This window comes from Erythrolamprus reginae, unplaced genomic scaffold, assembly GCF_031021105.1.
Source record: "Erythrolamprus reginae isolate rEryReg1 unplaced genomic scaffold, rEryReg1.hap1 H_4, whole genome shotgun sequence".
Taxonomy (NCBI): domain Eukaryota; kingdom Metazoa; phylum Chordata; class Lepidosauria; order Squamata; family Dipsadidae; genus Erythrolamprus; species Erythrolamprus reginae.
In genome coordinates this window covers 400,287-425,286 of record NW_027248495.1, presented here as the reverse complement: position 1 = coordinate 425,286, position 25,000 = coordinate 400,287, and the positions used below count along the sequence as shown (strand labels likewise).

Genomic DNA, 25,000 nt, shown 5'->3' with positions numbered 1-25,000 from the left:
GAAACTGGTGAACTTAGCTTCTTGTCATTATTATTATTTATTTTTATTATTATTTATTAGATTTGTATGCAGCCCCTCTCTGTAGACTCATTAGTAGACCATGTGGCTGACATGGACAAAATATAGCAGCAACAACAACAACAAAATCAACAACAAAATCAACAAACAACAATAACAGTTGGGGGTCATGCTGATAACCTCACAGCAGCTAATGCTGAAGCTCTTCTTTGGATACAGATTTATCTATCTATCTATCTATCTATCTATCTATCTATCTATCTATCTATCTAATTGGATTTGTATGCCATCCCTCTCCAAGGACTCAGGGTGGCTGACAGCATATATAAAAACAGAACAATAATGTAAATCCAATTAATGATGAGAAGGAATCCAGTTTTGAAGGATTCTAACTCTTAGGTTTTAGCTTTGTTGCTGATTGAGCTACTTTTTTTACTTTTTAATTTATTGTTAATATTGTTAATTTGTTTACCCTCTTTTAAATTTACAGAGCTAGTTTACTGGTTTTCTTTAAAATAAATATTCTAAAACATGTCTCAATTAATGTAATTTTATTGGTTTCCATTTTTATAAGTTACCAGTAGCCACTGCATTTTCTAACCTCGGCTTATACTCGGGTCAATAAGTTTTCCCAGTTTTTGTGGCAAAAATTGGTGCCTCGGCTTACACTCGGGTCGGCTTATACTCGAGTATATACGGTATATAAAAACCTCCGATTTTTGTGCCTTGTCACCGACTCAGTTCGTTCTAATCCACTTAATCTGTTCAAAACTTCCTCTTACCATCAAGACATCCAAAACTTTCTCACCCCCAAATGTTGTGTATCACACGTTGTTTCCAATCTTTCACTGCAAAATCACAAACAGAGTCCAGCAGAAAAAGTTCAGTTGGTATAAGGTTTTAAATCACATCTGCTCGATCTGCCTAGTCTTGTTTGTTCTCTGCCGCCATCAGCCAATTAAGGATCGCAGTCGCCGCTTTTCTCAAAGGTTTTGGCACTCTTCCTTAACAATACAAAGGACACAACAGGGGGTCTTTCATCTGCTATTATCCACAAACAACGATCTATCAAAAGGAATCTCTTCACTTATTTCACTCCAAAGCTTTCACCGCCGCCTTCTCACAGCTTCCTTAATGGAGTCGGAGCATCACAGCTGGCAAAGGGGGTTTCCCTGCTTCCTGGTGGGTCCGCCGACCTCCCTCAGGTACACAAGGAGTTCCTCTATTAAATCACCATCTCTCCAGGTCAGTGATCGCCGTTAAGCACCAAAAAAACACACGAAAGGCCAGGACAACCCCCGGAGAAAAGGAAGGCTGCCTGGTAACAGCTTGACGCCAAAAACCGGAAGTCCGGCACACGCTTGACATTAAAAGAGCCCTTCGGATCTATCTGAAGCGAACTCAAACCATCAGACGAGCCAAGGCCCTATTCACTTACTTTTCGCCTCGTAAACTAGGCCTCAAAGCTTCCTCTTCTTCCATCGGCCGATGGATCCTGGGAGACGTAGCCAAGGCTTATGGTATCCAAAGACCCTTGGGGATCACTGCCCATTCAACCATGAACGCGGCCAATTCAGTGGCATGGTCCACCCAGTGCCCCTTGGAGGAATTATGCAGAGCGGCCACCTGGACTTCCCTATTACCTTTCATTTGCCACTACCGAATCAACAAATTTGCTTCTGCCCAAGCAGCCTTCAGCCGTCGAGTCCTACAAAGGGTAGTGTACTAAACCCTGCCTCGGGACAATAACTTTGACATGTCCCATCCTGACTGGTGACTCCTCCTCTCCATGGAAAATGAGCATTGACTCACCTGATACGCTCCTTCTCATGGTCGAGGACTCATCAATCAAGTCCCTCCCTGCTCTTCTACCTGTTCTCTTCTTGCATTCAATTTCTATGAGGGGTATTAGTTCTAGAATTTCTTAGGTTATTTTTATGTATAAAAACTTAGGAGTCTAGGGTTGTGCTTTCCACTCCGAGTCAATGTTTTCATATATGTCATCAAAACTGGGGTCAATGGGCGGTTCCAGTAATTTTATACTTCTCGGACTCAGACACGCCTCTGATGAGCAAGTACAACCCATCCTGACTGGTGACTCCTCAACCATGAGAAGGAGCGTGTCAGGTGAGTCAACGCTCAATTTCAATGATTTCTTTGACTATGTCACAAAGGTGTTGGATGAAGGTGGTGCCGTGGATATTGCCTATCTGGACTTCAGCAAAGTCTTTGATACAGTTCCACATAAAGAGCTGATAGATAAGTTAGTGAAGATTGGACTTACCGTATATACGCGAGTATAAGCCGGGTTTTTCAGAATCCGACCTCAGCTTATACTCAAGTCACTGACGGCGCTTGGGCGATGCAATCACCCGAGCGTTGGCAGCAGAGATAGATTGGACCCACCAGGGCAGGGAACCATTCCGCCACTGGAAATGAAGCTGTGCACAGCTTCAGCTGAACAGTGGCAGTCACTTCTGGGATTACCAGTCTTGGCTCTCCTTTTTCCCCCTGCTGCTGCTGTATCTGCACTCCTCATTTTTCCTGTTTCCTCCTTCCTGGCCTTGGAGAGCTTCCCTCTCTCCTGCCCGGCTCCCCTCCAGCCACACACGGCCACCTCGCGAGGCTAGGAAGGAGGAGAGAGGAAAATAGCGAGGAGCACGCAGACAGCAGCAGGGAAAAAAGGAGAGCCCAGCCGTGCCGTGCCAAAGCGGTCTATTTCCCCCTCACGAAACCCTCACTCTGCCTGCAGCTCAGATGAAAAGGCTTTGGCATGGTGCAGCTCTCTTTTTTTGCTAGGCTCCCCCACCCCATCCTTGGGGGCCTGGGTGGGAGCGAAGCCAACGGGGTGCATGTGACCATGAAGCCCCCCCCCCCACCAGCTCCAGTAATTTTTTTGGGAAGGATTCCCTGCTGCAAGAAAATTACCGGACCTGGCAGTGGTAGTGATGGGGCTCCAAACAGGCGGTGATCACGAAGGAAGGCAACTGTGTCCATGGAGGCACCTCCTCCGCCCACTGTGGGATTCCTTGCTGTAATCCCAGACGCTCAGGTTTTGAAAAAACTGAGCGGCTGCCAGGACCGGGTGATTGTGGGGGGCTCCAAGCAGGCAGCGATCACAAAGAAAGGCGACGGTGTCCATGGGGGCAACTCCCCTGTCCGCTCTGAGATTCCTTGCTGCAATCCCAGCCGCTCAGCTTTTTAAAAACCTGAGCAGCTGCTGGAGCGGGTGGAGTCACCATTCCCTGTAAGGTGCGCTGGAGCGCAGGCAATAAGAAATCTCCGCGCAGCACCTTTCAAGTGCCGCACAGAGTGGTGCAGCCATGGGGAACATGCCCACCTTCCCCCCAGGAGATTCCCATCCTTCTCAGCCGCCTCCCCTCTTCCAACAGTCTCCAGGTTTGCCCTTCCACTGCTGCTGTTGCTCTTCGCCTCTCCTGCTCACTTCGCGGGAGCTGTTCCTCCCCACACCCAACTTTTTGGACGGAGAGAAATCCTCCTCCATTCCTCCAAAACCCGGCTTTCCCCTCTGCAGCCCTCGCCTGCCTGCCTGCAGCTTCTGCTCTCAGTTCCTTCCAACTTCCATAGACTGGCTTTCTCCATCCGTACTCTCCCCCCATGGCTCCTCCGGCTGCTCTCTGCAGCCTCTGGGACCGCAACATGTCCCAGGAGATAACAGGGAAGAGGTGCAGAGGCCAGCCATCCCCGCAGCCCCCCTCCCCTCCATTCCTCTCTGCTCAGCCAGTCCCGAAGTGGGGGGAGAAAAGGCAACGGGTGGGAGGGGAGGGGGCTCAGACAGACACCAGCCAGTGCTGGCCCTGTGTGACCTGGCAGGGAGGCAGCAGGGCAGGGTTGAATGACAGTTGAATGAGGGGGGAGGGCAGCTGGGAGGCGCAGCTGCAGAAGAAGCCTTTTGTCTGGGGGGGCAAGGAATGCTTGGGGAGGGAATCAATGCCTGGGGTCTGGGAATCAAAGTCCTTAAATCACTGAAGATGTAATGCCACCATCAGATAAAAGCCAAATGGGCGACTTGGAGCCAATCAGGGGACTTGACTTCTAGTCCTGCCTTAGCCATGAAAAATGGGCGACAGGGCCAATCATCAGCAGAGTTCCAGTGCCACCTTAATTCTTATTGGAAGGGGATGTGAAAATGGAAAAAAAATTCTCGCACTAATTTGGGATACCAGAAGGATACTTGTTGGGGAAAGAAAAAAACACAGTGGAAATTTCTTTATACTTTTCACTTTTAAAGGACCCCTGGAGAGACCAATTAAAAAAAAGAAGCCGTGTGTTCCTTCCCTTATTTGGGTATACCAGGTTGATTCAACAGAAAAAAACATATGGCTCTTCCCTGCAACAAGCTGAATGAATGAGATCCTGTGGTCTAGAGGTTAAATATAGAAACATAGAAACATAGAAGTCTGACGGCAGAAAAAGACCCCATGGTCCATCTAGTCTGCCCTTATACTATTTTCTGTATTTTATCTTAGGATGGATATATGTTTATCCCAGGCATGTTTAAATTCAGTTACTGTGGATTTATCTACCACATCTGCTGGAAGTTTGTTCCAAGGATCTACTACTCTTTCAGTAAAATAATATTTTCTCATGTTGCTTTTGATCTTACCCCCAACTAACTTCAGATTGTGTCCCCTTGTTCTTGTGTTCACTTTCCTATTAAAAATACTTCCCTCCTGGACCTTATTTAAAGCTACCGCTTTGTAAACCAAACTTCACAGGTTCAAGTCATGGTGAGATAGCTGCAGAGAACAAAAAAGCTGGAACTAGACTATACAGTAGAACCTCGACTTACGAATTTAATTGGTGCCGGAAGGAGGCTCGTAAGTTGAAAAGCTCGTATGTCGAAACATTGTTTCCCATAGGAATCAATGGAAAAGCGATTAATGCGTGCGTCCCTCCGGAGGAGCCCCATCCCGGACGGAGCGGCCTGAGGAATGCTTGACGGACTTTTGAATGGAATGGAGCCTTTCGGGCTGGTTACTTCAGCAGCACAAAGCTTGTCTTCTCCGGGATTTACCCCGAAAAAAGAGATGGGTTGTTGAACGTTCAAGGAGCAAAATTAACTGCCCTCACCCTGCCTCGAGCCTCATCTCAAAGAAGGCAAAAGCGCGCGCGCGGCACCTCCAACGAGCCTCGGAGGATTCGGGGCAGCTGCTGCCGTTACATCAAGTCCTCCACCGCCCCGTGTGCGTCCCTCGGCCGGGGCCCAACCCGAGCGGGAGTTTCGCGCCTCGACCCTGCGCGGAAGAGGGGACTGAAGGCAGCAGGATGGCAGCCGCCGCCACAGCCACCACCAAGCCCGCCGAATTAATGGTCATCTGCTCGAGCTACCAGGCGGTGATGCCACACTTCTTGTGCATGGCCGAGGAATTCCCTCAGCCCATCCGGCCCGCCAAGCTGGCCAAAGGCAAGTTGCGCAGACCCCGCCAGTCCCGCTTCAAAACGCAGCCGGTGACCTTCGACGAGATCCAAGAAATGGAGGAAGGCGTCTCCCCCATTGAGGAGGAGAAAGCCAAAAAGTCGTTCCTGCAGTCCCTCGAGTGCCTCCGCCGCAGCACCCAGAACCTCAGCTTACAGAAGGAGAAGAAGGAGAAGAAGCTGAGCAGCTGCAGCCGCCTGAGGAACAGCCTGGACTCCTCCGACTCCGACTCGGCCCTCTGAAGAGGCGGGAGCTGCGCCCCGGCTGGGTTCGGGCACGCCTCACCCGCCGCGGGAGGGGAGGAAGCGGATCTGCCGTCTGGACTGTGTAGAGAGCCGGAGGGGCGGAGTCGGAGTCGGAGGAGTCCAGGCTGTTTGATGTAACGGCAGCAGCTGCCCCGAATCCTCCAAGGCTCGTTGGAGGCGCCGCGCGCGCGTTTTTGCCTTCTTTGAGATGAGGCTCGAGGCAGGGTGAGGGCAGTTAATTTTGCTCCTTGAACGTTCAACAACCCATCTCTTTTTTCAGGGTAAATCCCGGAGAAGACAAGCTTTGTGCTGCTGAAGTAACCAGCCCAAAAGGCTCCGCTGACAGGGACAGGGGTGAGCGCTCGTATCCCGAATTTGGGCTCGTAAGTAGAACAAAAATATCTCTCCCCTCCTAGCTCGCATCTCGAAATGCTCGTATATAGAGCAGCTCGTATGTCGAGGTTCTACTGTAGTAATCTCTCATTGTTTTTACCATCAGCAAAAATATTTTTTATTTATTTGTTTGTTTTGATGTGAAGTACTGTGCACACCAAAATAAAAACAATCTCAAACTGAATTCCCATAGATCTGTTCTGCTGAATGCATTCTGCAAAGGAGGTTTTGCAAAATCAATAGCTAATTTTGTTGTTGTCTTGGGTGACATCTGTAAAAAAATTCAGGTGCTCAGGCATGAAAATGTCCTGCTCAGACACTGTACTTTTCCGCACACACCAAAAAAAAGGTAGAGGGAACATGGGTGGGGGCTCCAAATAGGCAGTGATCGCGAAGGAAGGTGACTGTGTCCGTGGAGGCACCTCTCCCGCCCACTCTAGGATTCCTTGCTGCAATCCCAACCACTCAGCTTTTTAAAAAACTGAGCGGCTGGGATTCCAGCAAGGAATTTTTTGAAAAGAAAATTAATGATGTGGGTCTCCACTTTATGCTGTGGGGCAAAGGAAAGCGAGAGGGGCAGCGGTGGCAGCAACTGCATTCCGGCCGCATCATGAGCCTCCCAGGAACGTAGTCTCTGGGCTAGTGAGAGCCTTGGCGCAGGGCAGGCAGAACATGGACACCCAGTGGATGGGTAGCTGGCCAGGCCCCGCGCTCCCATCTGCCCCTTGCTCAGGCCATTTCGTGGAAAGTTCATGGGAAGCGGCAGTTGGTGAAGCTGGGTAGGTTGGAGTCGCTGGTGCAAAGCATCCAGCGAGGAAGGCTGGGTGGTGAGGCACGGCCGATTGTCTTGTGGCTACTGGTTGGAAGAAGCGTGGCTGAGTGGAAACAGCAGGGGCAAGGGGTGGATTGGAGTGCGTGGGCCTCGCCAGCCACCCATCTGCCGGGACTTCACTTTCTGCCTGCCCCGCACCAAGGCTCCTGACAGGTGAAAAATCTTTTGCCAGATAAGCTATGGATCCCACAAGAAATTTTAAGAGAATACTAAAAATGATTCTTCATTTCATTTCTAACCTTAACAAAAACTGGTACAGTATTGACTGTGTAATTTACCCGAGGGGGGTGGGGGGGAATAGGCATTGATCACTTACCTGAACGCCTCTTCTCGTACACTGAGCAGGTACAGCAGTCACGTCGGTTGCTCGCTGTCCAATCCGCATAGGGCCGAGCCTGTCTTTTAAACGATTGCTGGATCCGCCCCTTCCCCAGAATTCGCAAATCCGTAGACTTAGGCTCAAAAGGTGGTGGCTCGAATGATGCTCTACTCTCTTATTAGGAAAAAACAGGTTAAAAGGTATACCCATAGTTAGAAAAAAGTTAGGGAGGGGAGGTGACTGCTGTACCCGCTCAGCGTATGAGAAGAGGCATTCAGGTAAGTGATCAACGCCTATTCTCTGTACTGAAAGAGCAGTCACATGGGACATACCCAATAGATGTGTCCCTAGGAAGGAATTAGTTTGCTATCATGAGAGGTAACGGATTGGAGGACTCTTCTGCCAAAGGCAGCATCCACTGAAGCACAAGAGTCAATTTTGTAGTGCCTTATAAAAGAATTTGGAGAGGCCCAAGTGGCTGCTTTGCAGATTTCCTCCAACGGAGCTTGAGTTGCCCATGTGGCTGATGTGGCTGCACTTAGAAACATAGAAACATAGAAGTCTGACGGCAGAAAAAGACCTCCTGGTCCATCTAGTCTGCCCTTACACTTCTTGTGGAATGTACCGTGATACCTCTTGGTACGCTGAGGGAAGCTGACTCATATGCCTTCGAGATTGTCCCTCGAATCCAACGGCCTAATACGGTTGAGGATGCCCTGGATCCCAGGGATCTGGGATGGTAGGCTACGAATAAGGCTTCGGACCTGTGAAAAGGTCTCGTTCATTGGATGTAGATCCGCAGGGCTCTGGTGAGATCCAGTGTGTGCCATCTGATGGAGAGATGATGGTTCTGATTGGAGCAGAATGAAGGCAGCACAATGTCCTGGGATCTGTGAAACATGGAGCTGACCTTTGGAAGAAAGGTAGGGTCCAGATGGATGGATAGGGCTGCCAACTCTGATATGCGTTGCACCAATGTAATTGCCACCAGAAAGGCTACCTTATATGATAGCTACCTGAAAGATGATGACATTAAGGGTCCTTATGGCGGTTGAGTGAGAGAATGCAGAACCTGAGGTAAGTCCCAGGATGGATAGCTATGGACAGTGGGAGGCCTGAGGTTTGAGATGCCTCTTAGTAATTCTTGAATCTCAGGGAAGGACCAAAGTGGATGTCAGCGTGGCCTTGTCAGGACTGAAGATAAAGCTGCTAGATGATGGGAAATGGTGCTGGTTGAAAAACCTTGATGAAAACCTTTCATGAGGAAGGATACAATTCTGTGAATGGGAATACACAGGAGGTGAGAGACCTTCCTGTGTACACCACTGGTGAAATTTGGACCAGATATGGTAGAACCTGTTGGAAGAAATCCTTCTGGATTTGAGGATCACTTCTATGGCGTCCGGGTCGTAACCCCAAAGGTCTAGATCACGCCGGATAACAGCCAAGCGGTGAGGTGGAACCACTCCGGGTCTGGATGGTGAGAGACCCCCTGCTGCAACATATCCTCCGAAACAGGGAGTCACCATGGATCCTGGACGGATAGCCGCTGCAGGTCTGCGAACCAGGGATGGCAAGGCCAGTGAGGGGCTATCAGAATCACCTGGGCCCCCTCTAGGATAACCTTGTGAACTACATCTGGAAGAATTGGTATTGAGGGAAATGCGTAAAGCAAGCCCCGAGGCCAAGGATTTCTGAGTGCGTTTGTTGCCTCCGCTTCCGGGGATGGGAATCTGGAGTAAAATCGAGGGAGCTGAACATTGGTCGCAGTCGCAAATAGATCTAGCCATGGGTGACAGAATCTGAGGCAGATCTGATGGAATAGATCCGGATGGAGGCTCCACTCTCCTGGATCCAGAGTTGACCGGGAGAGCCAGTCTGCCTGCACGTTGAGGACTCCCAAAATGTGGTCGGCCAATAGGGACTGTAGATGTTTCTCTGCCAAGACACCCAGCTTCAGGGCTTCCTGCATCAGAGCCTTGGCCTGGGTGCCCCCTTGTCTGCAGATATGGCTCTTTGAGGCCATATTGTTCGTGAGAATCAGTACATGTTTATTTATGATGTGTGGTTTGAACTGTTTGAGGGCTAACGACACTGCTCTCAATTCCAGCCAATTGATGGGTCTGGATGACTCCTCCACTGACCACGTGCCTTGGGCTATCAGACCCAGAGCATGGGGCCCCCAGCCCATTAGACTGCCGTCCGTGGTGATGGTAAACTGGTCTGGAATCCTGAAGGGAGATCCTTTGTCCAGGGCAGAGGAGGTCCACCGAGAGGGATCTCCATACGGTGGCCAGTATGGAGATGAGACGTGCAGAGTTGCTCTTCCCCGATCTTTGGAATGGCAACAGAGGCCATTGGAGATCCCTGGCATGGATATGAGCTCATGGGATAATGCCAATGCAGTACACCATCTTTCCCAGCAGGGAAGACAGGGTGGCGATGGTGGTCCTTCTTTGAGATTTAACCTGAGAAATAAGGTCTTTGATACTGATCTTCCTCTCAGTAGAAAGGAAGACCTGGGAGAGGGCAGAATCTATTATTGCTCCCAGGTGTTGAATACTAGTGGAAGGATGGAGCTGACTTTTCTTAAAGTTGATTGAGAAACCATAATCCTGTAGGATAGATATGGAAATCTGGAGATCTGAACGGGTGCCCTCTTTAGAGGGATCGTGAATTAATATGTCATCCAAATAGCATAAAATGTGGATGGGAGTGGCCCGGATATGGGCCGCCAGAGTGCCCAAGAGCTTAGTAAAGACTCAAGGAACCGAGGACAGGCCAAAAGGCATGGCCCTATACTGATAATGCTTGCCATGGAAGGCGAAGCGAAGAAATTGCCTGTGGCTTTTTACAATAGGAATGTGAAGATAAGCTTCTGTAAGATCCAAGGAAGACATGAAGTCTCCAGGGTGAATGGAGGCTAGGATGGATGACAAAGAATGCATCTTAAAATTTCTATATTTTATATACTGATTTAATTTCTTAAAGTCTAAAATGGCCCTCCATCCTCCAGAGGTCTTAGGGACCATGAAGAGGATGGAGTAGAAGCCAAGGCCTCTTTGGGAAGAAGGAACAGGTTGAATAGCTCTGATGGATAACAGGTGCTGAATTGCTTCTTCCATCCTAAGACGAGAAGAAAGAGTTCTAGGGGATGGGTAGGATATGAAGTGTTTAGGGGGCATGGAGATGAACTCTAACTGAAGTCCCCATTCCACTGTGGAGATAACCCAGGGGTCCTTACAGGAAAGGCGCCAGCTGGAAGCAAACCAGGCCAGACGCCCCCCAATGGGAATAAGATGGGAGTTACCATCTGGACTTTCTAGAGGCTCTGGAAGAGGAGGAGCCTCTCTGAAAGTGAGATCCTCTGTCCCTGGTGTTCCTGTCTGCTTGGGAGCGAAAATGAGAGGAATACTGACCTGAATTCCTCTGGAACGCGAACCCTTGAACTTGTTGACGATTGGGACGTTAAAAAGGCTGGTATGTCTCGATGGTCTTCTTGGTAGTGGGCCCCAAAACCTTCATTTTATCAGCAGTCTCTGTAAGTAGGGGGTCCAAGAGGTCACCGAATAAAAGATCGCGCTTCAATGGACCCATGGCAAGCTGCCACTTCTGCCTCACTCCTGCCTGCCAGGGGCGAAGCCATAAAAGTCTTTTGGCGGTTGTTGAGGCAGCCACTGACTTTGCTGCAAATCTTGATGATTGCAAGGTGGTGTCTGCTACATATTGGGCCGCTGCAAATACCTTAGTGAAGTCCTGTTGGCCCCGTAGGTCGTCAGGAGGAATGTTCTGTGGAAGCAGTTGGAGCTACAAAACAATGGCTCTGGAAAAGAATGCTGCTGCTGCTGTGCTTTTAATAGCCCAGGTATCAGCGAAGAAACTCCTCTTGAGCATTTGCTCTAAGCGTTTATCTTCGGGTTTAAACACTTCTTCTGCTTCGCCAGGCATAGCTGCCACAGAGTGTAGAAACTTTACTGGGTCATCCGCTTTGGGACAGACAAGAAGGTCTTCATAAGATGGTGAAAGCTTATATAATTTCTTGTCTTTAGAAGTGGGGTTAAATCCGTAAGATGGATGGTCCCACTGTTTGAGCAGAACATCCTTGAACAGTTTAGGCATGGGAATGACTTCAGTATCTTCCTGCTCCTCCATGAAATATGGAAGGTTCTCCTCTGGTGGAGCTGATGAAGGGTCAGCAGGTTTGTCCTGACCAGCTAGGTCTGTGGCTGCTCTTGCCTTGAATAAAAGGGATTTGAACAGTTGAAATGGAAAGATGGCAGCAGGAGAGGGAATCTTGATTTGGGATTCCTCATCCTCTGACAGGTGTTGGAAAGGGTCATCCCTGTCCTCTGCGTCCTCATCTTCATTCTCATCCTGTGAGGAATCCGAGTCTGGGTCTTGGACTGGAATTCTGTAGGTTGAGAAGGAATTCCCTGACCTGGGGGCACGTGGAGGGGGATGAGAGTGAGAGGGTGCATTGATAGCTGAGAGTTTGGCATCAATGGCTTGAGATAAAGCAGAATATATAGTTTGGAGTTCTGGAGGAAGGTTAGTAATAGGAGCAGGTAGCAAAGGAGATACCCTGAAGGCCTGAGTTGGGTTTGGCTCGAGGGGATCTTCCACCATAAATATCTGGCTCCTCTGGACCTAAGCCCCATAGATTACGTTGGGGTCTGTTTAGGTTTGGCTCATCCAGGGAAAGCACAGGGACACCTAAGGGAGGCAAGTTAGAAGCCTCTGGAGGGTCAGAAGGGCTAACGTGCACTTGGGCCTGCACTCTTAAACGTTTAGCCGACCTCTCGTGAATTTTTTGGAGGGCTTGGTCCCGCCTCTTCTCCGCCCTAGTGGCCCTAGCTATTGGGGGAGGGTACCGATGAAGAGGAGGAAGAGGCCTGGGGGATGGTTTCAATTTCATCACCAGTAGGCCTACCATCCATGGGACCCTTGGAAGAAGTGCCTCTCTTGGGAAAGGAAGTTATGGCCTGAACAAATTATAGGTACAAGACTTGAGCCAAAGGAGTGGGAGAAGCTATGATTAGGCAAAAATTCCCAAGAGGAATGGGGCCCAAGCTCGTAGGTCCAGGAGCGTCTGCAGTTCAAAGGCAATCTGGACGAAACCAGAGTTCGTGCCAATGAATACAGAAGGGCCAGGCCTCACTATTTAAATTTAATAAACCAAGGCACACTGGTTTTGAGGTCTAGCCAGGGAGAAATAGCCTGAGGGTCTCAAAGCCTACTCCGGTCCACGCGGTTGACAATGGCGTCAAGCGTCTCGTGCGTGGGCGAGCTGCAAGTGCCGCAATTACTGGGCGCTGAGGTCCTTCGCACCAAGAATAAAATCCTCCACCAATCTTACGTAAAGGAGTTGAGGCTAAAGTCCAGGAGACGAACAAGAGAGCTTGTTTAAGTGCCCCACACCGCCAGAGGAAAAATAGCCCTTTTTCTCTTATTTAACTTACCAGTAAAAACCTCCGAGCCGATTAGATTTCCAAGGAAATACAATCCGGCAGCGGCGCAAGCTGGGCGCTTGTGAAAATCACGGCAGTAGCTGTGCCGCAGCTTCTCCCCTTGGCGCCGAGCCCAGTAAAGCTGGCACGAAAAGGCAAGCTTCTAAATAAAGGCAATTGAAATATTTACTTATCTGCAGTGTGAAGAAAAGCGAAGAGAGAAGGTGTTATTGAGAGGAGCAAGCCACCACATGTCCTGCCGGATGGAGGACCGAGCAAATTCTGGGGAAGAGGCGGATCCAGCAATCTTTTAAAAGGCAGGCTTGGTCCTATGCCGATTGGACAGCGAACAACCCACGTGACTGCTGGACCCGCAGAAAGACAGACAGAAAGACAGACAGACAGGAAAAGAAGGAAGGAAGGAAGGAAGGAAGGAAGGAAGGCAGCAAGCAAGCAAGCAAGCAAGATGGCAGGAAGGCAGGCAGGCAGAAAACGATGGTAGGGAGGAAGAGAGACAGACGAAGAAAGATGGTAGGTAGGTAGGAAGGAAGGAAGGAAGACAGACACAAAAGGAAAGGATGGAGGGAAGGGATGGAAGAAGGAAAGAAAAAGAAAGGAAGGAAGACAAGCAGACAGACAGAAAAAGAAAGGAGGGAGGAAAGAAGGGAAGAAGGAAAGAGAGAGAGAGAGAGAAAGAAAGAAAGAAAAAAGAAAGAAAGAAAAAAGAAAGAAAGAAAGAAAAAAGAAAGAAAGAAAGAAAGGACCTATGACCACAATTGAGCCCAAAATTTTGGTCGTTAAGCAAAAGCGTTGTTAAGTGAGAATCATCATATTTTACTTACCCGTATAGACTCGAGTATAAGTCGACCCGATTATAAGCCGAGGCACCTACTTTTGCCACAAAAACTGGGAAAACTTATTGACTCGAATGTAAGTCCAGGGTGGAAAATACAGTGGCTACTGGTAACTTATAAAAATGGAATATTCTTCTATTGTAGCTTCTTAAAATTGCTTTTGTAGGAGAATAAAAAAACATATGAAGAACGGTTGCAGGAACTGGGTATATCTAATTTAATGAAAAAAGGGACCATGGGAGACATGATAGCATTCTTCCAATATCTCAGAGTTTGCCACAAAGAAGGAAGAGTCAACCTATTCTCCAAAGCACCTGAGGGCAGAACAAGAAGCAATGGGTGGAAACTAAACAAGGAGAGAAGCAACTTAGAACTAAGGAGAAAATTCCTGACAGTTGGAACAATGAATCTGTGGAAGAGCCTGCCACCAAAAGTTGTGAATGCTCCAACACTGGAAATTTTTAAGAAGATGTTGGATACCCATTTGTCTGAAGTAGTGTGGGGTTTCCTGCCTAGGCAAGGGGTTAGACCAGAAGACCTCCAAGGTCCCTTCCAACCCTGTTGTTATTATTATATTACAGTGGTACCTCGAGATACGAGTTTAATTCGTTCCGGACCTGGGCTCTTAAGTCGAGCAGCTCTTATCTCGAACGACTTTTCCCCATAGGAATTAATGTAAATAATTTTAATTGGTTCCAGCCCTCAAAAAACTCACAAAGTTAGTCTAAATTATGCAGAAAGACAAGTTTTTAATGAAGAAATGTACATGTACATATAAATGAATAATGAAGTTTCTTTCACTTAACTTGTAAACTTTCTTAAACTTTTAAATTTACATATGTTCAACTTCTCTGCCACCCAATCCTGTAGGACAGAGGTCCCCAACCCTTTTTGCACCAGGGACCGGCTTTAAGCGATCAAGAGAGGAATGGGATAAATGAATGGACGGAGGGTGGGAAGGAAGGAAGGAAAGAGGGAAGGGACAGGAACAGAGGAAGGAAGCAAGGAAACTTATGAAAGGGGAGAGTAAGAGAGGAATGAGTGAAGGGAGGGAGGGAGGGAAGAAGGTGGGAAGGAGAAAGAAAAGAAGAAATAGAGGAAGGGAAGATAAAAGAGAGAAAGAAAAAGAGCTAACTTCCGCGTTCAGCTTCAGGAGACAGCTGCGAAGCCGCGCACGTGTTTTAAAAGGTTGCAGCCGGCCTGGGGGGCTCGGGGGGGTGCTGGCAAGCCCCCCAGGCTGGGTGCAAGCACCCCCCGAGCTCCCCAGGCCGGCTGCAACCTTTTAAAACACGCGCGCCGCTTCGCAGCTGTCTCCTGAAGCCGAACGCGGAAGTTAGCGTTCGGCTTCAGGAGACAGCTCCTTGGCGCTTGTATCTCGAATTTGGGCTTGTAAGTAGAACAAAAATATCTCTCCCCTCCCAGCTCTTATCTCGAGTTGCTCTTAAGTCGGGGTTCCACTGTATATAACTTTTTTCCTTCCAAAATGTTTTTTATTTCTTGCATCTTTCTTCCTCCCCTTCCAAAATCTTTCTTATTTTTAAATTCCAAAAACCTCTTAAAATATCTTTAGGAACGTTATCTTAATCTTAAAACCTGTTATCTTAATCTTCATTACAATATCATTATAATTTTGTTAATAATTGGGATTTCATATATTCTTTCAAAACAATTGCTTAAATCAAACTTCCATGTGATAAATATTCAGATTTTCCATTTAAAACATATTTCATAAGTTAAAATCATTATTACTATCTCAATAGATCAGTAAATAACAATTGGGGGTTACTCAATCATTAACTGTAAAATCTTTCTTCTACATGATATTTATCTTGCATAAGGAGAAACCATACTCTTTAAAAAAGGTAAATCTATTCATATTAATTATGTAGAACAAATGATTAATGACAAAATTCATACTATTATATTATCCTAACCTTTGTATTGTTTTAAACAAGTCAGCATTAACAATCCTCTTGGGTAGGATAAGTATAGTTGGAAGAAAAAGTTTAATTACACAGAGTTATCCCCACTTTAAGCAACATTTTCTTACAAAATCCTGTTAATCAAATTTAAATGGGTAACTTACTTTTTACTTGTACATTTTATTTACTTGTAAAATATCGTTGCTGGCTTGATCAGAAGAGAAAGCCATGGTTCCTTCCTTCTGAAAGTCTCTTCAACCCTCCCGCCCCTTCCCCCAGTGCTTCCTGTAGAGGAGGAGCTGTGATTGGTACAGCCTGCTGCCAATCAGATAGCTCTCTCAGTGCCTCCTTTCTGTGTAGAGAAGGAGCTGTGATTGGTTCAGCCTGCTGTCAATCAGGCAGCTGAGGGGTAGCAAGAGCAGAAAGAAAAAAAAACCTCCTGTTGCTAGCCATGAGGTTTCTTTCCTCCCTGCCTTTCACATCGGAACTGTGGAGCTTTGGGACAGTTTTCAGGTAAGTGAAAGTCAGTGACTCTAGTATAAGTCGAGGTTGGATTTTTCAGCACATTTTTTGTGCTGAAAATATCGACTTATACTCAAGTATATACGGTAATCCATGACATTTCCTAGCTCTAAAAGTTATGGTTAAATGTTTCACAGAAAGTGGACTCTGGGTTTGTTTTTCCTATCACAGTAAGTGAGGTTGAATGTATATAATTTTACAACAGCTCTGTGTGTGTGTGTGTGTGTGTGTGTGTGTGTGTACACATACAGTTTATATAGTAGATAATGTATATTTTTGTGTGCCTGCGTGTAATATGTATGTTCACATATGCAGGTATGGGAAGCTGGGGGGATGGGGCGGAATGCTCTTCCCCCAGCAAAAATGGAATTGCACGTGCAACTCCATTACCGCCCTGCATGCATGCGCAGTGCGCATGCTGGGCATGTGCTGGAATTAGCCATTTTTGCTGAAATCCCAAGGCGCGAAGGACGTTCGTGCGAGATTCGGCTTCTGCGCATGGGCATCAGCCGAATCTCGCCGCCTCAGCCAGCAGCAACATCGCCCCCTCCACTCTGGCTGCACAGTTTGCGGCAATGGAGGCTGCTCTGGGCAACTTGAGGCCCGGTCGCACGCTGCTCTCCGCCGAGCCCAGACCCGGACAAATTGGCTGCTGTTCAGAAGGCGAGGCGAGCAAGATCTTCCTTCCTCCTCACCCACTTCTGCACAGGTAAGACATAGCGGTCCGGAATGGAATGAGGGTGGTGGTAAGCGGAGGTGGTCTTACTTGTGCAGAAGTATCAGAGAGAAGATATTGCTTGCCGGAGAGGCGGTTTGTCTGTTCCCCTCGCCCTCCGCTATTGCAGCAGATTCATCTGGGTTTGGGCTTGTGGAGAGCAGCACACCGCGGCCCCGGGCCTACATCGCTGTGTTTTGGGTCATGGCTCACTTGGCTGCCCCATCACCACGTCCAGATTCATGCTGAAGCATGGGAGAGGTCTGTAGGGTGCTAACAGCCTGATGCAGGTTGACACGCAGGCGGCAAGGTGGGCCCAGTCTGGCACCTCCCCTTACAGGCAGGCAGGCAGGCCCGCCCTCCTTCCCATACCCCACCCCCACTGCTCTGTGGCGGGGAAGGTGGAGGAGGGAGCCCAGGGACCATGCGAGCCAACGGCCGCTGGCACTTCTGCTTGGCCTGGCTCTGGGCCCCCTCCGGGGACCCCAGCAGTGCTGTCCATGGCTCTGCCCAGGTGCCAAGGAAGACGCTGAGCTTGGCCGGTCAAGACACAGGAAAGCCAGATGGCTGCTGGAAAGGCGGAGCGGGACCTGGGCAGGGGCCAAGACAGCAGCACAAGAGCTCTGAGCCATCTGAGCCCGTCTCTCTTGTGCCCCATGCTTGGAAAGGACGAGCACCTTGGGAGTCCCCGGGGTTGGCGCCAGGGAGGGCCAAAGCCTGGAAACAGAGGTGCTCCAAGAACAAGGAGAAGCCTGGCCAGCAGTACCTCCGAGGGAAGGGCAAACCAAAGAGAGCCGTAACAGAGCCCAGCATCAGCAGCCAAGCGGCTGATTTGTGTGGAGGGAAACTGGGATCCCGGCTGCAAATGCTGCAAGAGAAAGAAACGCGGGCTGGAGCCATGTCCTTCCAGTGGGGGTGGCGGATCTGGTTGAAGGAGATGGTGGGTAGGCCTCCCAGTCAGTTGCGGCACTGGGCTGAGCATTTCTGAAGCAGTCAACCGTCTTTTTCTCCATTGGGAAAGAGATGCGTGCTGCAGTGCAGGAGAGTAGAGCCACACGTCTGGAGCTCAGGCCAGCTGCCGCTGTTGCTGTAGCAGCGCTCAGCATTTTGTTGCTTCCATGGTGTGTCCGGAACTCGGGTCAGCTGTCACTATTGTTGTAGCAGCGCTCGGCATTTTGTTGCTTCCATGGTGGAAGCAACAAAATGCCGAGCACTGCTACAGCAACAGCAGCAGCTGGCCTGAGCTCCAGACGCGTGGTTCTACCCTCCTGTGCTGCAGCATGCATCTCTTTCCCAATGGGCCTGCAGGAGGGTCGGCATTTTCATTTTCCAAAGACGGTTGCCTGCTTCTTGGGGCGGCAATGGGACGACTCACATTTCCTTGCTTCCGCACATGTGCGGAAGCAAGGAAATACCAGGATTGTCAAAATGGTACGCGCACACGCTTCGGCCACCAACTGTTCCAGTAAGGCCCCAAGTGGCTGCTCTTTACCGCACATATAAATAGTATATAGTATACTATACAATAGCATATACTATAGTATGTACAAAATAGTATAAACCTAAACCTAACCCAAACCAGTTAGAGCAGCGGGGGATTGAGATAAGTACCATGTTTTTCGGTGCATAAGATGCTCTGGTGTATAAGTCACACTAGATTTTAGAGGAGGAAAACAAGGAAAAAAGTATGCTGAACCAAATGGTATAGTATTATATTGTTTAATAAAATACCAGTGTAGCAGAATATTTTTTACCATGTATACTTTTTAAAAGCATGTACACTTTTAAAAACCATGTACACTTTTTACAAACTTCAAACTTGACAGCTTCAAGACTTGTGGACTCCAACTCCTAGAATTCCTCCACCAGTCATGCTAGCTTAGAAATGGGAGTTGAAGTCCACAAACCTTAAACTTGCCAGGTTTGAAAAGCCTTGCACCCCTAACCCCTGGTCTTCAAACTTGACAGCTTTAAGACTTCAACTCCCAGAATTCCCACACTGCCGGGATCCACCTGGGAACCCTTTGACAACTGCCACCCCGCTTCTCTTCTCCCTCCACCCCAACAAGGTATCCGCTCCTGCTCCAGCGCATTCCGCCAGCAACAAAGATCGGTAGCCCTTCACAAAAGGCAACTGCTTTAACCCTTCTTGCCCCGGCGCCTGATACAAGACAATGCAGCCTTACTCGCCTTGCAAGAATGCTCGGGTGCAAATCCAAGACGCCCTGCGCCCTCTCAGACCCGTTCTTTTGTTCCATTGGACCGGGAGTCCGCCCGACGGAACAAAAACGGCCCTGGCTGCAATGGCTGCTCCGCCTCTCGTGCTCCTAAGTTTTGGTCTGTCGGTCGGCCCACCCAGCTGCTGTTTACAAAGTGTCCCACAACTCTGGACGTATCAATCCCGGCCGGCCACTCCCCCCCTGACTTTTTTTTTAACCCCCGTCCTCCAGGCATTCTCGACTCCTCGGTGTGCGTCGTTAGCCTCCGAGAGAGAGCAGCCTTTGGGCGGGAAGAAGTGGTGCCCGGCTCCTGCACAGCACTCAAAAATTCTGCACAGCAGGCCATTGGTGAGTGCGTCAGCGCGCATCTGCGCATCTTAGGGGGAACAATGGCCTTGGCTTATAATCAGGTTGACTTATACTCAAGTATATATAGTAATCCCTGGATAGTTCAGTGAATTTGCAGCTGGCTGAAGCGTACATATCAGATGGTTGCTGTTAATGGCGAGTATTCTGAGCAGAGCCTAGTTACAAGCGGTGTGCCGCAAGGGTCTGTTCTGGGTCCTATTCTTTTTAATATCTTTGTGAGTGACATAGGGGAAAGTTTGATAGGAAAGGTTTGCCTATTGGCGGGACTGTGTGGGAGGGCCTTCTCTGTGGTGGTTCCAGCTCTCTGAAACCAGCTGCCACCAAAGATCTGCACTGATCCCATCCTTCTGGCTTTCTGGAAAACTTTAAAGATCTGGCTCTGCTGGCAGGCCTGGGGCCATTGAAGAATAGCACCTAGCTCCAGCCCAAAAGTATGAATATCTTTATTATAGAGTTTTAAACAGTTTTTATACTGTTTTTTAGCTATTGTATTCCACTCAGAGTCCAAAAGGAGTTGTGTGGCTCACAAATCTAATAAATTAAATTAAATTAAATTGTAAGAGCTCTATAAACAATTTCTCTGTGGAATGGTGTGAAAAGAAATCTTACCACTGTTAGGTTTCGTATCTCATCCATGACTCGAGGCCAGAAAGATTGAAGACACTGCTGTGCATCACTGTTTCCTCCCGCAAAACCCCCATCTGTGGACATTATGGCAACTGGAAAGAAACCAAGTAATATATTAAATGTAAAAGCAGTGTGGATAAGGTATATTTTAAAAGATATATAGTATATGTTGAATTGTAAAGTAAAATAATGATGTTCCATAAAGTTTCAAAGCAAGAACCTAGAGAGGATCTTCCTCAAATCCCTTTCAACAACAAATTTTATACCATCAAACCTTGGAACAAAGCAATTTTGTTAGTAAAGCATTTTTGTAAAGTCTGATTCTATTCCTATTCCCTATTCTGCCTGGTACACTTCAAGGCATATTAGAGAAAATACACTTTGAAGTGTACCAAGCAGAATAGGGAATAGGAATAGAATCACTGATCAATCCAAGGAGGATCTTTTCTCTCAGAATTAATTTTTTATGCTTTATAGATATACTTCCTGATGTTGCTTTTTCTTGCACAAGGCCATGAGGTTCCTTCTCTACCAAGCATTTGTCTTTACCATAATCTGTCAAGGAACTTCCTATCTTTTCCACTGATTTAATTCAGATACTTTTATTAGTCTTAAACCAGGGGTAAGGAACAATGGCCCCCTTATGACTTGTGGACTTCCCCTCCCAGAATTCCTGAGGAGTTGAAGCCCATAGGTCATAAAGGGCCCATCGTTCCACACCCCAATCTAAGACAAGGATAAACTTATTCCAGATGAAGATCTAATTGGTATTACAGAAACCTGGTGGGATGAAACACACGACTGGAACACGCAGATAAAGGGTTACAACCTCTTCAAGAAAAACAGGTCAAATAAGGAGGTGGAGTTGCACTATACGTAAAAGACCACTTTACTGCCACAGAGCTATACCAATCCAAAGAAGATAGCCCCCTAGAAATCATACGGGTTAGTATAAAAGAAAAGAAGTGCAACACTACAATTGGAGTATACTACAGACCACCAAACCAATCAGATACAATGGATAACCTCTTTACAAGCCAACTAACAGAAATATGCAACAAGCACAGCACAACAATAATGGGAGACTTTAACTACCCCAACATTAACTGGAAAACAAACTCAGCACCAAGTGGAAAGTCTGATAGATTTCTCACCAGTCTCGCTGATAACTTTCTAACCCAAATAGTGGAAACAGGAACCAGAGGGACTGCAATACTCGACCTAATATTAAAAAATGGAAGAAATGATAGAGAGAATTGAAGAAGAAGGGACACTGGGTGAGAGTGACCATGCCATCCTCAAATTCAACATATTACAATCACCAACTGCTGTACCCAACACCACTAGAGTCCCAGACTTTAGAAAAGCAGACTTTAACAAGCTCAGAGCAAACCTGGAAAAAAAAACCTGGAAGGAACTTCTAAAGGGTAAAACCACACAGGAAGCCTGGGAGGCCCTAAAAAACAGTATCATAGATGCCCAAAACAATACAATCCCCATGAAAAAGAAAAACAGGAAAACCAAAATGAAACCAGCTTGGCTAAACAAAGAACTCGCAGACAACATAAAAGAAAAAAAAGCCAAATACAAAAAATGGAAAGAAGGACTCATAACCAAAGCGGAATATCAGCAAACAGCCAAAACCTGCAAACAAAAAATAAAAACAGCAAAGGCCCAACACAAACAATACCTTGCAATGAAAGTCAAAGACAACAAAAAAAAGTTTCTTCCAGCACATAAACAACAAGAAGAAAATCAAGGAAACAGTCACTACACTAAAAAACAAAGACGGTAATGAAATCACAGACAACAGAGACAAAGCACAGCTGCTCAACACCTACTTTGCATCAGTCTTCACACAAAATGGAACCACCCTCTAATTTTTTTTCGGTGTGAGCAGAAAAGTATAATGTCTGAGCAGCACATTTCCATGCCTGGCGTGGATCGGTTAGAAACAAAAGGGGGTCACGTGACCTCAGGACACATAGCAATGGTCATAAAAATGAAACGGCAGCAAAGTTTTGATCCTCTGATCATCGGGCTGCTGCGAAGGTGCTAAGTGTTAAAAAGGGCCATAAGTCACTTTATTCAGGGCCATTACGACTTTGAACCATCAGTAAATGAACCAATGAGACCAATGTTTCTATCTCCTGAGTAAGATGGTTATTAAGTGAGTTCTGCCTCACTTTACCACCTTTCTTGCCATAGTCGTTAAGTTAATCCTTGCAGCTGCTTGAACATCCCAAAAGATGTTCACATAACACTGGGACATGGCCACCATCATAACTAACTTGTCAAGTGTCCAAAGTTTGATCCAATAACCCCTTTATTTTTCTAACAAAATCCTTTCTTCCTAGAAGGAAGAATAGAAAGAATAAAATGGAAAAGGGGATTAAAAGGGGATACAAAATTTTTTAAAAAGGGCTTGGTTCAAAGTTCGGCTCAGATTGAAGAAATTGGAGTTTGAGAAGGGTTGATTAAGCTTAGAGTATTGTTTTGTTTGCTCTTTTTTAACTTCTATTTTATTTATTTATTTATTTATTTTATTTATTATTTAGATTTGTATGCCGCCCCTCTCCGCAGACTCGGGGCGGCTCACAACAGAATGCAACAATTCATGACAAATCTAAATTATAGTTTAAAATATTTTTTAAAACCCATTTACTAAGTAACATACACACAAACATACCATGCATAAATTGTATATGCCCGGGGGAGATGTCTCAGTTCCCCCATGCCTGACGACAAAGGTGGGTTTTAAGGAGCTTACGAAAGGCAAGGAGAGTAGGGGCAGTTCTAATCTCTGGGGGGAGTTGGTTCCAGAGAGTCGGGGCCGCCACAGAGAAGGCTCTTCCCCTGGGGCCCGCCAACCGACATTGTTTAGTTGACGGGACCCGGAAAAGGCCCACTCTGTGGGACCAAATCGGTCGCTGGGATTCGTGCGGCAGAAGGCGGTCTCGGAGATATTCTGGTCCAGTGCCATGAAGGGCTTTAAAGGTCATAACCAACACTTTGAATTGTGACCGGAAATTGATCGGCAACCAGTGCAGACTGCGGAGTGTTGGTGAAACATGGGCATACCTAGGTAAGCCCATGACTGCTCTCACAGCTGCATTCTGCACGATCTGAAGTTTCCGAACACTTTTCAAAGGTAGCCCCATGTAGAGAGCATTACAGTAGTCGAACCTCGAGGTGATGAGGGCATGAGTGACTGTGAGCAGTGAGTCCCGGTCCAGATAGGTCCGCAACTGGTGCACCAGGCGAACCTGGGCAAACGCCCCCCTTGCCACAGCTGAAAGATGTTTCTCTAATGTGAGCTGTGGATCGAGGAGGACGCCCAAGTTGCAGACCCTCTCCGAGGGGGTCAATAATTCCCCCCCCAGGGTGATGGACGGACAGATGGGATTGTCCTTGGGAGGCAAAACCCATAGCCACTCCATCTTATCCGGGTTGAGTTTGAGTCTGTTGACACCCATCCAGGCCCCAACAGCCTCCAGACACCGGCACATCACTTCCACTGCTTCATTGACTGGACATGGGGTGATGTAAAGCTGGGTATCATCACTGTACTGATGATACCTCACCCCATGCCCTTGGATGATCTCACCCAGCGGTTTCATGTAGATATTAAATAGCAGGGGGGAGAGGACCGACCCCTGAGGCACCCCACAAGGGAGAGACCTCGGGGTCGACCTCTGACCCCCCACTAACACCGACTGCGACCGACCAGAGAGGTAGGAGGGGAACCACTGGAGAACAGTGCCTCCTACCCCCAACCCCTCCAGCCGGTGCAGAAGGATACCATGGTCGATGGTATCGAAAGCTGTCCCGGGCCCGGCAGAGATCATCCATCAACGCGACCAAAGCACTTTCCGTGCTGTAACCGGGCCTGAAACCCGACTGCTGGGGACCTAGATAATCAGCTTCTTCCAAGGACCGTTGGAGCTGGAGTGCCACCACCTTCTCAACAACCTTCCCCATAAAGGGAAGGTTGGAGACTGGACGATAGTTATTAAGTACGGCTGGGTCCAGAGACAGCTTCTTGAGGAGGGGGCGCACGAGCGCCTCTTTATAGGGTGTTGGAAAGAATCCCCTCCCCAAGGAAGCGTTGACAATCTCCTGGACCCAGCTCCGTGTCACCTCCCTGCTGGCCGAGACCAGTCAGGAGGGACACGGATCCAGTAAACAGGTGGCGGAACTCACAGCTCCAATGGCCTTGTCCACTTCATCAGGTGTCACCAGATCAAACTCTTCCCAGGCAGGTGGACAAGTACGGGCCCCAGTCACCTCGACTGACTCGTTGTCAGTCGACTCTTTTTTCCAACTGGAGTCGAGGTCGGCAAGGATCTGAGCGATTTTATCAGCGAAAAACGTGTTAAAATCCTCGGCACTGCTATGTAAGAGCTCCCCAACTCCCCCTGATTAAGAAGGGAGCGGGTCAACCTAAACAGAGCGGCCGGGCGGGATTCCGCTGATGCAATCAAGGCGGCATGATACATGCATCTTGCCGCCTTGAGCGCCACTTTGTAAGTCTTAATAAAAGCTCTTACAATTGTTCGATCAGATTCAGACCTACTCTTCCTCCATCGCTTCTCTAGACGTCTCTTCTGGCGTTTCAACTCCCGGAGCTCCTCGTTGAACCATGGAGCTCTACGGGGTCTGGCGCCACGGAGGTCGCAAAGGCGCAATCCGGTCAAGAGCCTCTGCTGCAGCCTTGTTCCAGGCCTCCACAAGAGACTCCGCCGAACTGTGGACGAGTGCATCTGGAATAACCCCAAGCGCCGTCTGAAAGTCCTCTGGGTCCATCAGGCGTCTGGGGCGGAACATCTTAATCGGTTCCGCCTCCCTGCGGGGAAGGATTGGAGCCAGGAAATCAAGCCACAGTAAAAAATGGTCTGACCATGACAAAGGCAATTCTTCTAAGCCCCTTAGTCTCAGACCATTACTCAATTGCTCCGAGAGGAATACCATGTCGGGTGCGTTTCCTCCCTCGTGAGTCGGACCCTGTACTACTTGAGTCAGGTCCATGGCTGTCATGGTGGCCATGTACTCCTGTGCCAGTCCAGAGTCTTCGCCAA

General features: G+C 48.0%; 2 protein-coding genes across 5 annotated transcripts in view; one reads left to right on the top strand and one right to left on the bottom strand.

Moving 5' to 3' along the window:
* The window catches only part of LOC139155658 (nuclear transcription factor Y subunit gamma), a 215,541-nt gene that overhangs the window by 137,140 nt on the left and 53,401 nt on the right, over window positions 1-25,000 (bottom strand). For all 4 annotated transcript variants that reach the window (XM_070730882.1, XM_070730884.1, XM_070730885.1 and 1 more), the window contains exon 2: window positions 19,905-20,014. In XM_070730882.1, the coding sequence (XP_070586983.1) occupies window positions 19,905-20,006 (102 nt within the window). In that variant the 5' untranslated portion in view covers window positions 20,007-20,014. The remainder of the gene's footprint in view (window positions 1-19,904; window positions 20,015-25,000) is intronic.
* Window positions 5,308-5,728, top strand: LOC139155657 (uncharacterized protein C11orf96 homolog). Its single transcript, XM_070730881.1, has one exon. It carries the CDS (start codon window positions 5,308-5,310, stop codon window positions 5,698-5,700), a length of 393 nt encoding a protein of 130 aa, XP_070586982.1. The 3' UTR covers window positions 5,701-5,728.

Bases quoted from the DNA above. Each gene is read 5' to 3' on its own strand.
- LOC139155657 (XM_070730881.1), top strand. From the start codon at position 5,308: ATGGCAGCCGCCGCCACAGCCACCACCAAGCCCGCCGAATTAATGGTC.